Source organism: Phoca vitulina, unplaced genomic scaffold (assembly GCF_004348235.1).
Source record: "Phoca vitulina isolate PV1807 unplaced genomic scaffold, GSC_HSeal_1.0 scaffold33, whole genome shotgun sequence".
NCBI classification, from domain to species: Eukaryota; Metazoa; Chordata; class Mammalia; order Carnivora; family Phocidae; genus Phoca; species Phoca vitulina.
The window spans coordinates 715,309-729,718 of record NW_022589736.1 but is presented as its reverse complement, the minus strand read 5'-3'; the positions used below and the strand labels follow the sequence as shown (position 1 = coordinate 729,718).

Sequence of the window (14,410 nt, the reverse complement as noted above, 5' to 3'; positions counted from 1 at the left end):
CTGTGTGTGTTCTGTTCACCTAGTCGGACGGGCACTCCTCAGAGGCAGGAAGGACATCTCTCGTCTCTGCTCCCCTGACACCTCCTCATTCACTGGATGTTACTGATCGTGGCAAGGAATGAGGCAGTCTGCATGCGAACAAACACAGGGCATCCGTAAGCCTCCAGCTGCAGTGTGCTTGGGCTGAAGATGACCTTAGCATATGTCTTGCACTTGCTCCTAGGTCTTATTCCTCCTTCAGGTGGATGGGCCTATGTCAATGGATATGAAATTTCACGCGATATGGCTGAGATCCGGAGGAGCCTGGGCTGGTGCCCCCAGCACGACATCTTGTTTGAAAACCTCACAGTAGCAGAGCATCTTTATTTCTATGCTCAGGTGCGTCTGTGGGTGGCACACTGTGTTTCCTCTGCATCCATTCTTGGGGAGGCTCAGGAAGCCTGCAGCTCCCTGACCCAACCTCAGAAGGCCTTGAAACCTCTTCTGGATGCTATTCCCTAAACATTCAGGAAGGGGGCCGGGGCATGGGTTACAGTTTGACTGCAAAGGATACAAATCGGGACCAGTGAAAAGAAGAGACATGCAGGGTGAGGTCTGGGAGAGTCCCAAACTGGAGGCTTCCGTGTCCTCCAGACGCCTCACCCTGCTGGGATGTGGCTGTGTACACGGTAGCTTATTTAACCTGCAAGTATCCAGTTTTTCTTGGGGTTTCATCACATAGACCCCAATGGTCGAATCCTAGGCCTCGGGACTGAATTCAAGCTGCAGCTTCTGCATGTCTCCCTGCCCCCTCCAGGTCCTGAGTCAACGCACTAGCATAAACTCAGGTGTGGCCCCAGGGTGCCAGATGAATAACCAGGACACCCCATCACTCCAAGGATTTAGAGGCCCCTCCCAGTAACTGGGGACAGAGGCTAGCCAGACTCTTCATTATGCAACACTTACACAGACTTTTCATCAGTTGAACTTCCCTGGGATAACTCCCACTCGGTCATGATGTGTGATCCTTTAATACGCCGTACTTAGTATTAATAAGATATGTTTACATGGTTCAAAATGCAAAAGCCTTTTGTCCATCCCTTTCCATGAGGGTAGTAAGTTTCTTGTGTCAAGTTTACGTATATACTAGCAAAATGCTGGCTGGACAGGTGGGCCTCTACCGGGGAGGCGGGGAGGGACGTCAGGGCACCAGGTGCGGCTCACGGAGAGAAGGGGATGACACCGAGGCCAGGCTCCTCGAGGACTGGACGGGCCAGCCTCCCAGCAGGAGCCCCTGCCGGACCTCTCCGTCCCCTGCTGTTGCAGCTGAAGGGCTTGTCCCGTCAGAAGTGCCCTGAAGAAGTCCAGCGGATGCTGCACGTCCTCGGTCTGGAGGACAAGCAGGACTCCCTGAGCCGGTTCCTGAGCGGGGGCATGAAGCGCAAGCTCTCCATCGGCATCGCCCTCATAGCGGGCTCCAAGGTAGGTGGGCGGGAGGCTCCGGGACAGGGCCCCGTGCACGCAGATGGCCACTCGGGACGGCTGCACAGAGGCGTCGGGCTCCAGGCCCCACGCGGCACGGGCTGGCTGTGGCCCCCGGACGCCTGCAGAGCAGCCTGGCCAGGGCGGGACGGCCACGTCTTCACCAACTGGAGCTTCACGGGGCCTCCTGCACAGCCAGCCCGGGCCCGCCACGCGGCCCTGCCACCACCCCCAGCGGCCACTGCTCTGCCTGCAGGTGCTGATGCTGGACGAGCCCACCTCGGGCATGGACGCCATCTCTAGGAGGGCCATCTGGGACCTCCTGCAGCAGCACAAGAGTGACCGCACCGTGCTGCTGACCACGCACTTCATGGACGAGGCTGACCTGCTGGGGGACCGCGTGGCCATCATGGCCAAGGGAGAGCTGCAGTGCTGCGGGTCCTCGCTGTTCCTCAAGCAGAAGTATGGTGAGCGGTGGGGGCAGGACTGCCTCCCTTCCCCACAGGGCCCTGTCCCTGGCCTGGAGGGTCCCTGGGGCTAGGAGAGGGGCCGTGATAGGAGCAGGGAGCAAAGGAGCACAGTTTGAGACCTGGAGTCGGGAGATTGAGGTCTGAGCTCCACTCTGCTGGTTTATAGCCTCCATCCATGTGGCCAGGGGCTTTGACCTTTAGCCTTCTGCTTCCAATCTAGAAAATGGACACTCACTGTGTTCCTCAAGGAGTGAGCAGTGTGTGCAGAGTGCAGAGTACGGGTGTGGGCTGTTTCCACGGCAGCTCCCCTTGTTCTCCCGGACCCCACGCCCTCCTGTGTCTCCACTGCTTATGGCGTGGGCGTGCCTCCACGGCCTCACTCCGTCCTCTGCGCATGCACTGGGTGATCTCGTCCAGCTTCCTGTGCTGGAAAATGTGTGTCTCTCCAGCCCGGACCCCTTCCCGAACTCCACGTGTGTGTACCCGGAGCCTATTCCGCACCCGCATGGATGCTGACCGGCTCTGTGGGACTTGTCTAAACCCTAGGCAGACCGGGGGCCCCCTGCTCTCTGCCACCACACCCACTGCCCCCAGCACAGATAGCTCCTTTCTTCTAGGAGCTTGGCCCAAACCTTGGAGGCTCCCTGACCTCTCTGTCTCTCAGAGCCCAGATCCCATCAGTCTGCAAACCCTGGGGGCCTTCCCTCCTCCACACCTGGCTGGCGCCCTGGCCCCAGCCTCTGCCCACTTGTCCGAATGACTGTGTCACCCTTCTGCTGGGCCCCGTAGTGACCTCCCCTCCCACCGAGAGTAAGAGCCAGAGTCCAAGAATGGCCCACAGGGACTTGCTTGGCCTGGTCCTGTCACCCAACGGCATTGCCCGATGCTCTTCCACTCCCCTGCTCTGCTCCTGCCACTCGGGCCGCTAGCTGATGCAGCATGCCACGCCTGCTCCCTCCCCGGCCAGCGCCTGGCCACGCTTCTCAGGCCTCCTGACCCTGTTTAGAATCACACTCACCGACCCTCCATATCCCCTCCCATGTTTATCTTTCTCCTCAGCACATGTCGCTGAAAATACATAGATTGTCCCCATTTCTCTTATTGTCTGCCTCTTGCCCCTTTAATGAAAGCCCGTGAGAGCCCTCGAGAACACGGACCCTCAGAGGCGAATTCCTTGGGGTTTCCATCCTTCCCCACAGGGCCCCCCCAGCTTCACTTCCCCATGGAGCTGCCCATTCTGAGCGACAGAACAAGAGTAAGAGTGTTTCATGGTCTTCGAAATGTTGTTTCAGGTGCCGCATACTACATGACTTTAGTGAAGAAACCTCAGTGCAGCACAGAGAAGATTTCTCATCTGGTTTATCAACACATACCAAGTGCAGTTTTGCAGTCCAGCACTGGAGAAGAATTAACATTTATTCTTCCTAAAAAGAGCATGCACAGGTGTGGACCCCAGAAGACGGGAGTAGCTGTTTGCATGGACAGAGTTCAGAGGCGGCTCTCTGCCCCTCTCCTCAGCAAGGGCTCTCTGTTCTGCTAGGATCTGGACCCCCAGGCCTTTGGCATCTCCTGGAAAGACAGCATACTCCAGCCAGAGCACACTTGAAAACATGGGGCTGTGATCATGTCACCTCCCTCCTTTAAAACCCTCGATGGCTCCCAGTAGCCTTCAGGTCAAAGTCAGAAGCCCTTTATTGGGTGGTGGAGCTGAGATGAACATTTGACCTGATTTTAATTATTTCAGACTTCAGAGTAGTTCCTGGAACTCCCCACCACCTCCTCTCCCTTGTGTTGTTCTCAAGCACGAATCTGAGCTCATACTTCACTAGGAAGATGAGAGCCACCAAACAAGAAGTCCACTTCACTCCCATCACAAGTTTCTTTCTTCCTTCCATCTTGACAGCCAACGATGCGGCCTCTTTTTCCATCCTGACTTCTCAAAAACCCACCTGCTTGACTCGCCCCGCTCATCCACATCATCAGTTTCTCTCTCTACTGGGTCCCTTACTTCTGGGAGCACACTAATCCCCCACCACCCTCTCCCAGCTCCTAGCACCCACCCCTGTTCTTTCGTGATTGGCTTAGACCACTTAGCATAATGTCCTCAAGGTTCAGTGCTGTGGCATGCTGCAGAATTTCCTTCCTTTTTAAGGCTGCATAATATTCCATCTTACACACACACACACACACACACACACACACACACCCCACATTGTGTTTATCCTTTCATCTGTCAGTGGACACTTGGGGTGCTGCCACACTTTAGCTACGGTGAATAATGTCACTATGAACATGGTGTACAAGTATCCCTTCCAGACTCTGCTTTGGATTCTTTGAGGCATATTTACTCAGAAGTAGAAGTGCTAGATCATATGGCAATTTTATTTTTAAATTTTTTGAAGAACTGCCATGCTGTTTTCCACAGAAGCTGTACCATTTTACATTCCCTCCCATAGCACACAAGAATTCCAATTTCTCCACAGCTCACAATAGCTGTTGTTTTCTGCTTTTTTTTTCTTAGTAACCAACCTAATGGGTGTGAGGTGGTACCTCATTGTCATTTCATTTTGCATTTCCCTAATGATGAGTGATGTTGAGCATCTTTTCATGTGCCTATTGGCCATTTGTATGTCTTCTTTGGAGCAATGTCTATTGCCCATTTTTAAAAATACTTTTATTTATTAAGTCATCTCTACCCCCAACGGGGGGCTCAAATTCAGGACCCTGAGATCAAGAGTTGCATGCTCCTCTGACTGAGCCAGACAGGCGCCCCTCAAGTCCTGTGCCCATTTTTGAATCAAACTGTTTTCTCTTGTTTTGGAGTTGTAGGATTTCTCTGTATACTATGGATATTAATCCTTTATCAGATATAGGATTTGCAAAAATTTTCTCCCATTCAGTGGGTTGTCTTTTTACTCCAATGATAGTGGTTCCTGATGCACAAAATTTTTAAATTTAATGAAGTCCAACTTGTTTATTTTTTCTTTTGTTAGTGTACCCTGGGTGTCACGTCCAAGAAATCATTGCCAGATCCCATGTTGTGAAGCTTTTGTGTGATTTTTGTGTGATTCTCTAGTTTTGTTCTTTTGCAAGATTGTTTTGGTTATTAAGGGTCCCTTGAGATTCCATATGAATTTTAGGATGGGTTTTTCCATTTCTGAAAAAAAAAAAAAAAGTCATTGCTCTTCTGGTAGGGCCTGTACTCACTCTGTGGAATGCTCTGGCTAGCATTGACATTTGAACAATATTACGTCTTCTAGTCCATGAACATGGGGTGTGTTTCCATGGATTTCTGTCGTCTTTACTTTCCTTCAGCAGTGTTTGAAAGTTTTCATTCTACAAGTCTTTCACTTCCTTGGTTAAGTTAATCCCTAAGTATTTTATTGTTTGATGCAGTGGTAAATGGGGTTGTTTTTGTAATTTCCTTTTCAGATTTGTTCATTGTACTTAGAAATGCAACTGATTTCTGTGTGTTGACTTTATATCCTGCTACTTTGCTGAATTCGCTTATTAGTTCTCACAGCTTCTTTGCAGCATCTTTAGAGTTTTCTACATATAAGATCATGTCGTCTGCGAACAGATAATTTTAGTTCTTCCTCTCCAATTTGGATGCCTTTTGCTTCTTTTTCTTGCCTAATGACTCTGACTACAACTTCCAGTGCCAGGCACCTCAGACAGATTTTGCCAGTGAGAATGCTGTGTCAGTGAGGAGGCAGATTCCAGGTCCTTCCCACACTGCCACCTTCCTGGCATCCCTGTCTCACATGTAGGCTCTCAGCCATGAGCCAGGCTCCTCAACACACAGCAGAAGAGTTAAATTAGCGCTTGATTACAAAAAGATACCTAGAAAATCCACAAATATTTGGAAATTCAACACTACACTTCTGAACAGCTTATGGGTCAAAGAGGAATTAGAAACGGTTTTGAATTGGATGGTGATGAAAACACAACGGATCCGAAATGTTTAGATGCTGCTAGAGGAGTGCCCAGAGGGAAACATACAGCTTTGAAACACTCAGGTTAGGAAAGAAGAAAGCCTTAAATCCAATGACCAGCGTTTCCAGCTGAGGGAGGGAGAAAAAGCAGAGAGAAAGTGAAGTACAGAGTACAGAGAAGAAAATAAATAATAAATTTGAAGACAGCAAATGATGGAATAAGAAACAAAAAAAATCGAGAAGACTAAAATAGCCAGACGTTGTTTATCACAAATATTAATAAAAGTGATAAGCCCCTGCCAAAGCCATTAAAGAAAAGAAGAAGAAATACGAGAACCAGCATCAGGAATGAGTGACCATTGAGCACTCCGAGCACAGAGTTATGACAAAGTCATGAGAAAATACCACAAATAAATTGGACACTGTAGATAAAATGGGCTGATTCCTTAAAAAGCACAACCTACTCAAACTGACACAAAGTGAAAGAAGAATCTGAATAACCACGCATCTACTGATGAAATCGAATTTGCAGTGACAAATGTTACCGAAAATTCCAGGCCCTATTAATCGTGGAGGAAATAAATCACCCCAATCTTTCAGAAAATAAAGAAGGGAGCAGCACCCCACTCACAGTAAGGGCAGCACGCCTCTGACACCAACATCTGGAACATGGACATAAACACAAAGTCTTTAGCAAAATAAGAGCCATCGAGTGGACTTACCTGGGGGTTCCAGGACGGCTGGGCTCCCAGGTCTGGGAGCCTCAGCGGGATTCCTGGAAGGCTGGGCCCAGCCGGAACCACTGATCAGAGCATCTACCAAGTCCTCCAGGGCATGGCAGCTTCACAGTGGCTCAGGGCTCCCGGAGAAGCCACCCAGAGCCTGCAGGCTTCCTCTGACCCAACCCCTATCACTTCCGTCCAAATGTCAATCAACAGGGGAACCAATAATCAAAAAGTGGTATATTCCTTTTGTTGAAAACACCTCCACAAGGAACGAGAAGAAACTTAATTCGTGCACCAGTATGGCTGAACCTCAGAAACGTGTTGCCCAGATGAAACTAGATACAAGGAGACCGGATGATTTCCCTTGCATGAAGATAAAGAACAGGTACAAGGCACCTCTCTGGTGGTAGGAGTCCAGACACTGGTTGTCTGCGGGCAGGAGAGGGATCATCTGAAGGGGGCGGAGAGCACTTTGCAGGGTGGTGGAAAGGTCCACCTCTTGGCTGGGGCGAGAACAAGGCATTTCACTATAGGTAAACCTTGTTGCAAGAGACCAGCCATCGAGGAGCATGATTTCCGTAACGGGAGACTGAAGAGCAAGATACTGAGCACTGTGAAGACCTGACTAGTGAACACACAACACAGGCTGGGGCTCTGCCACCTGTCCTTACATTTAGCCCCCTCGGTGCACGAGGTAGTGTCCGTCACACCGATGAGGAGAGACTGGGAGAGATGAAAGAACTAGCCCAGAGTCACACGACCCCTAAATGGCAGAGTCTGGACTCAAACCCAGCCCCCGACAGTGTGCCACCCACGTTCTTACCCACCAAGCCGTACATGGTGCAGTCTCTCTGGTGTGTCCTGAGTGCCAACAGGTTTCTTAAAGGCACGTTGTTGGGCTGGACACCAGGCTATGAAAGAGCAGAAGCCTGCATGGTAGGAGATTGCGGATTTCTCAGTATCAAACAAAAAGCCACGATTCATTCAGCTCAAAAAAAATGGAACGCATGCATAAGGAAGGGTTCGAGATTAGCAGGCGGTTAAAAATTAGCTCCTTTCCTCATTTAGCGTAACAGTAGGGGGAACAAAAAAGAGCACTCACTGTCTTTAGAGAGAGCAGCTGAGTTTGCCTCCGGGTCTTGCTACAGAAGTTACTTAACCTCTCAGCATGGTCTTCAAAGAGCTGTGGAGACAATTGACTGAGTTCATGTGTGGAAAAGGGCTTGGAATGGCCCCTGGCACTTAGTAAGCACTCCAAAAATAGTATGAAAGAGATGAATTATTTACAAGGTGTGTGTGAGATTTATCGTCACCAAAACGTTCTGGAGTAAATGCTGTGACCCTCGCTGTCCACGTTCAGAGTCCTGAAGCTTGGGAGTGACGAGGCTGAGATCTAAACAAAGACGGTCTCGACTCCCTGCTGTTTGCCCTGTGGAAAGCCAGGGTGACGGCGATGGGGTCACCTTCCCCCTGTGAGGAATAAAACCACTCTTCCCTTGCAGGTTTGCATCTCTATTTACCGAGCTGGAACTGAGGCAGATGGAGCTGGGGATCGCCAGCTTTGGGGCCGCAGTCACCACCATGGAGGAGGTCTTCATTCGGTAAGCAGGGGTGAAACTGCAGACCCCAAGGGTCCTTACAGTTGGAGGGGTGCTGAGGGTCATGCATCTGAGCCCTATCCAGTGCTTGGCTCCTCCTCAGGGCGCCCACACCCTCACAGGACGGCCTGCCAGCCTCTGACCAGGACTTCCAGTAATAGGGATACTGCTCAACAGAGAAAGGGGTGAATACAGTATCACTTTCCAGGAGACACAACAAACCAAACAGGCATTGTATCACCTGGGATGCTGGTGACTGTGAGTAACATGACCCGGGACTCAGCTGGTTTAAACAATGGGGAGGGCTTATCACCTCCAGCTCCGGGGTGGGCTATGTGAGTGTCCAGAAGCAGGGAGGCCGTGATGGGGCGCTCTAGATGAGCCACCCCGAAGGCCAAACAAGGCCAGAGAGTGACGATCCAGTCTGGCAATATCTGTCTGTTACCTGCAACATGCAGGCTGTTTGCAAGTGTTATTAATGATACATTAAAATGCATATTTTAGTTCATATTTTCTACTAGTCTATTTGGCTTTTTCTCTCCCTTTTTTGGGTTATTTTTCCTCATTCTATATTTTCCTCCCCACCCTAGTGGGAAATTCTACGTTCCTACTGTATTACATTAGTGGTCGGCTTGGATATTGAGACACACCTATGTAATTTATCAAGGTGCCGAGTGAAGTAATATCTTTACTCTGCTCCTGGAAAAATGCTGAGACCTTGGGACACGCACACATCACACCATCACCAACTTGTATGTAATGTATATTTTAATTCTCTCTTTTTTCAACTCCACAAAACCGTCTTATTGTTGTTTGAGAACTCCAGTGGTCGCTTAAACTCCTGTGCATATACACCTGTCTCTGTGCTCACTCTTCTTCTCCGATAACTGTCCTCCTGCCCACAGGATGTTCTTCACAGCACCCGTTAGTGTTTTTATGCAGGAGCCAAACACATTTGTTTTTTTTTGTTTTGGGGGTTTTGTTTTGTTTTGGTCTGGAAATGATTTTAGGTCTCTAATTTTTGAAGGATATTGTCACCAGATTGAAAGTTGTTTTCCATCAATGTGCTGAAGATACGACTTCCCAGTCCCCACTCTTGTTTTGCTGAAAGTGAGCTGTAGGTTTACCGCTTGTTCCTTTGAAAGAAATCTGGCCACTCTTTGCTTCGGATGTTACGCACCTTAACCATGGTGTGTTTCGGTTCGGTTTTCTTTTTAATTATGCTGCTTGACGTCTGATGGACTTCCAGCCCCCGACGGAATGCCCTGCATGAGTTTGGCCACCGTGCACTCCCACAGTTTCTGCTGCTCAGTGCTCTCTCACCCTAGGACAGGTGTTAGATCTTCTCGTTCTCTGTGCTGTGTGAGTCTTCTCTTCTTTTTCACCTTTTCCAGCCCTCTGCCTCCTGGAGCCACATGCTGGATAATATCCTCTGATCTATCATCCAGGTCTCTTCTCTCTTCAGCTGGGTCCTCGGTTCAATGCTGCCACTGAGTTCTCTTTAACAATTACATTTTTATCGAAGTATAAAAGACATACCAAAAGGTGCACAAATATCGGGCCTACAGCTCGGTTTTATTACTGAGTTCTTATCTATTCTGGATACAAGTCCTTTGTCAGGTACATGTTCTGCCGAGCCTGCTGCTTCCCTCTTCCTATTCTGAGAGCCCACCCTTAGGTCACAAAGTCCTTCCCCTACGTTTTCTTCGGGAACTTGACCATTTTAGCTTCTGCATTAGATCTGTGACCTACCTGGTATTAACTTTTGTGTACAGTGTGATAAGAGGCTGAGGTTCATTTTGTTGCACGTGGGTATCCAGTCATGATGGGACTATTTGGGGAAGAGACTTCCTTCTACACTGAATTGTTTGGATGCCTTCACCAAAAATCAACCAACTGTGTATGTCAATTTCTACATCCCCTACTCTGCTCCATGGAACTAGCTGTCTGTCCCACGCCAGTCCCACGCCACCGTGATTGCTGGAGGTTTGTGGGACGTCTTGAAGTCAGGGAGTAGATGGTTCCTCCATCTACTATTTTTTGAAGATTGTTTTGGCCTTCATAGATCGTTTGTGTTAACATGTAAATTTAAATATAAGCTTGTCAGGGGGCGCCTGGGTGGCTCAGTTGGTTAAGCGACTGCCTTCGGCTCAGGTCATGATCCTGGAGTCCCAGGATGGAGTCCCGCATCGGGCTCCCTGCTCGGCAGGGAGTCTGCTTCTCCCTCTGACCCTCCTCCCTCTCATGCTCTCTGTCTCTCATTCTCTCTCTCTCAAATAAATAAATAAAAAATCTTTTAAAAAAATAAATAAATAAAATAAAAATAAATAAATATAAGCTCGTCAGTCTCTGTTTTGAAAAAAAGACCTTGCTGGAACACCGGTTCATGGATTACAACAGGTAACCCCACGCGAATGCAAGCTGTTCACAATAGGGAAAACAGGGTGAGCAGGGATAGAATAAATACAAGGGAACTCTGGGCTTTCTGCTCAGTTTTTCTATAAACCTAAAACTGTCTAAACTTATAGTCTGTTTTTTTAACCTGCTGGGAATATGACTGGTACTAAGTTGAGTCTACAGATTAATTTGGGGAGAATGGACATCTTTCAAATATTCATCCTCCCAACCCATAGGTATTACACACAGCTTCGTTTTTTTGGGAGGTCATTTCTAATTTTTATCAGCCGTGTTTTGCAGTTTCCAGAAGTTCTGCATATCTTTTGTGAAAATGACTCCTAAGTACTTCATAGTTTTTGAAGGTAGGGAAATGGATTCCTAAATTTCATTTCCAATCACTTGTTGCAGGTCTAGAAATCATTTTCGTATTATTTATATCTAGAGATACTATTTGACTCACTTATTAGTTCAAACAGTTTGGGATTGATTTCCTTTGTGTATAAACATCACGTCGTGTAAAGACAGTTCTACTTCTTATTTTCCAGTCTCTATGCCTTCCACTTGCTTATCTCACTAGTAGGGTCTTGAGCATAATGCCGGCTGGAAGTAGAGAGGAGGGATGTCCTCTCCTGGTGAGGGGAATGTACAGCGATATACATTTCTCTCTGAGCTTCGCTTGCCTGCATCTCAGTTTTTTTGGTATATAGTATTTTCATTACCATTCAGTTAGAAAAATGCTTATTTTTCCATGTGGTTTCTGCTCTGACCTGTGGCTTACTTAGAACTGTGTTTCTTAATTTCCAAATTCATGGAGATTCTTTTAAAAACTGTTTTCTTGTTTTATTTTACCTTGTTTGTTTTGTTAATGCACTTGATTTCCGACCTAATTCCGCTCCGGTCCTAGTATATCCCCTGTATAGCCTCCTTCCTTCAGAATACTTATGTCTGTGGCTCAGCTTACATTCCGATTTTATAAAAGAATGTGCATTCTTCAGTTGCTGGGTGCAGTCTTTTGCTTACAACAAAAGGTCCAGTTTGTTAATTGTGGTGTATAAATCTTCGGTGTCTTTTAAAAAAAAAATTATCGGGGGTGCCTGGGTAGCTCAGTCGGTGAAGCGTCCGACTCTAGGTCTCAGCTCAGGTCATGATCTCGGGGTCATGAGACTGAGCCCCGCGTTGGGCTCCACGCTCAGCATAGAGTCTGCTCGTCCCTCTCCCTCTGCTCTTCACCCCACTCTCCCTCTCTCTCTCTAAAATAAATAAATAAAATCTTAAAAAAAAAAAAGAAGTGAGGCACTAGGTCCAGCTCACAATCAAGGGGAGGAGATTAGCACAAGCAACAAAAGCAAAAACAAGTAGGACTGTATCGAACTAAAATGGTTCTACATAGTGTACACACACCACCCCCCACAATAGAATACTATTCAGCCATTAAAAAGAAGGAAACTCCTACTATTTGCAACAACACAGATAGACCCTGAGGGCATTATGGTTAATGAAATAAATCAGACAGAGAAAAACAAATACTGTATGATCTCACTTACATGTGGAATCTAAAAATCAAACAGACAAACTCCTAGAAGCAGAGAACAGCTGTGTGGTTGCTGGAGGCATAGGGTGGGGGTGGGGCGGGGGAATTAGGTGCAGGGGGTCAAAAGGCACAAACTTCCATATATGGCAAGTAAGTTCTGGGGACGTCACGTACAGCATGGTGACTGCAGTCAACAATACTGTATGGTATATTTGACAGTTTTTAAGAGGGTAAATCTGAAAAGCTCTCACCACAAGGAAAAGCTATTGTAACTATATGAGGTGGTGGATAGTAACTGAACTTACTCTGGTGATCATTCCCCAGTATATACATATACCTGAAGCTTACACAATGGTATATGCCAATTATACCTCAGTAAAACTGGGAGATTAGGACAGAGTGTGAACACCAGGAGGTAAAGATTTGGGGGGCCAGTTAGACCCCGTCTACTGCATGTGGAACTCTGTACTCTGCAGAAGCCTATCATCTGATGTCTGAAGAAATTGTGGTGTGGTGCTCGCCAACCTCCTGCTGTAGAAAACTCCGCTCCCCCGAAATTCAGTCTTAATAAAAAACACTCTTATTTTTTTAAATAGAAAATAAAATTCTACTAGCAGAAACCAAATGAGCAAGAAAAATGAAAAAAATACAACCTTATGCCATGAAATTTCACAGGGCCAAAGAAAATACTGTGGCGAAGTGCCCCACGATGCCCAACTCTCCCTACACACCCACCTTAGGTACCAGATGAAGTCCTGACGAGGGGCACCACAAATCCTGGTAACTGTCACTAATATCCCTCAATGTGTAGAAAAGCTAAAGAAAGGACAAGTAGAAAGCCTGGAAAAGTCAAGGAGAAACCGTCGAGAGCAGAAGGAGACCTCAGCAAAGGCAGGGGGGGCCTCCGGGGCGCACCGTCTGTGGGAGCAAGACCCAGGGCGCTCACTCTGGCCTTGCTCCTCTCACCGTAAATACGGCTGACCCGTATAAGCAGCAAGATTCTACAGAATTAACTGTGTGACTCATAAGGCTAGGTCACAAAAGATACGGTAGCCCTGTGCTCGCACACGCTCTCTCTCTCTCTCCCTCTCTCTCAGATCGCTCAGTCTGGGAGGAGCCAGCTACCATCTTGTGCGGATACTCAGGCAGCTCTAGGGAGGAATTGGGGCTCCTTCCAGAGGTATGCTGGAGCTGGCTCATATTGGCTCACGAGAGCCAATTATTAAATTATCAAGAATTGTGTGAGCCAGTTAAACACAGCAATTATTAAAAATTAAACTGCATAAGCTTATAAATAAATCATGGCAAAAACAGGGGTACAATTGTGATATCCATTCCAGAGTGTGGATTTTTTCCCACATCACCAAGCAGTTAACTCCATCCTGACACTATCTGGAAGAATAGCATCAGATCCCACAGGTTAAGGGCTCAGGCCCGCAAGACTAACCCCCACCCCCTGACTCTAGACCCCAGTCCCAAGTCCAGGTGGTCACTGTGCTCTTGAGCCACCGGTTGTAAACTGGACGTTCCCACAACTCCCTCTTCGATTCATTTGCTAGAACAGCTCACGGAGCTCAGAGAAACTCTCACAGTTACCAGTTTATTATAAAGGATATGATATCGGATCCAGATGAACATGTACACAGGGAAAGGGTCCAAAGCGTCCATGCACTCTAAGGGTGCCACAGTCCCCATACCTCCATGTGCTCACCAACCTGGAAACCCTCTGAATCCTGCCCATTTGGGTTTTTATGGAGGCTTCACTGCATACACACGGTTGATTGATTAAATCATTGGCCGCAGGTGCTTAAACTCAATCTCTAGCCCCTGTCGCCTCCCAGGAGGCTGGGATGTGGGCCTGAAAGTTCCAACTTTGCCATGAAATGGATGGTTCTCCTGGCAACCAGCCCCCATCCTCAGGTGCTTTCCGAAGTCACGTCATTGGCACAAGAAAACACACCTTAACCACGGTCACCACTTAGGAAGTTAGAAGTGTTTGAGGAGCTTGGTGCCAGGACCGGAATGAAGACCAAATATATATTTCTTATTATAAATCACAGTGTCACAAATGGTAACACACAAGACTTCATCTCCTCCTGATCTGGCCACATCCTACAATTATCAGTGCTCTTGAGGTTACTTACATCGACTTATGTCTGTGTGATGGGTGTGTTGTGTCCATAGTTTGAAATCAACCATGGTGAGACTACACCATAGAACTTGGTACACACTATAAATTAGGGTTTAACTTATCATTTTGTTGATTGTCTAGACTTAGAAAGTCATGGAGAAA

The 14,410-nt window shown here is 47.7% G+C and overlaps 1 protein-coding gene across 1 annotated transcript in view; it reads left to right on the top strand.

Moving 5' to 3' along the window:
• LOC116645377 (ATP-binding cassette sub-family A member 17-like) overlaps nt 1–14,410 on the top strand; it is a gene marked incomplete at its 3' end in the record, with an annotated part of 63,265 nt that overhangs the window by 22,456 nt on the left and 26,399 nt on the right. Inside the window, 5 exon segments of the mRNA XM_032425509.1 lie at nt 224–378; nt 1,306–1,461; nt 1,718–1,928; nt 3,224–3,374; nt 8,094–8,192. Coding sequence (XP_032281400.1) covers nt 224–378; nt 1,306–1,461; nt 1,718–1,928; nt 3,224–3,374; nt 8,094–8,192 — 772 coding nt within the window.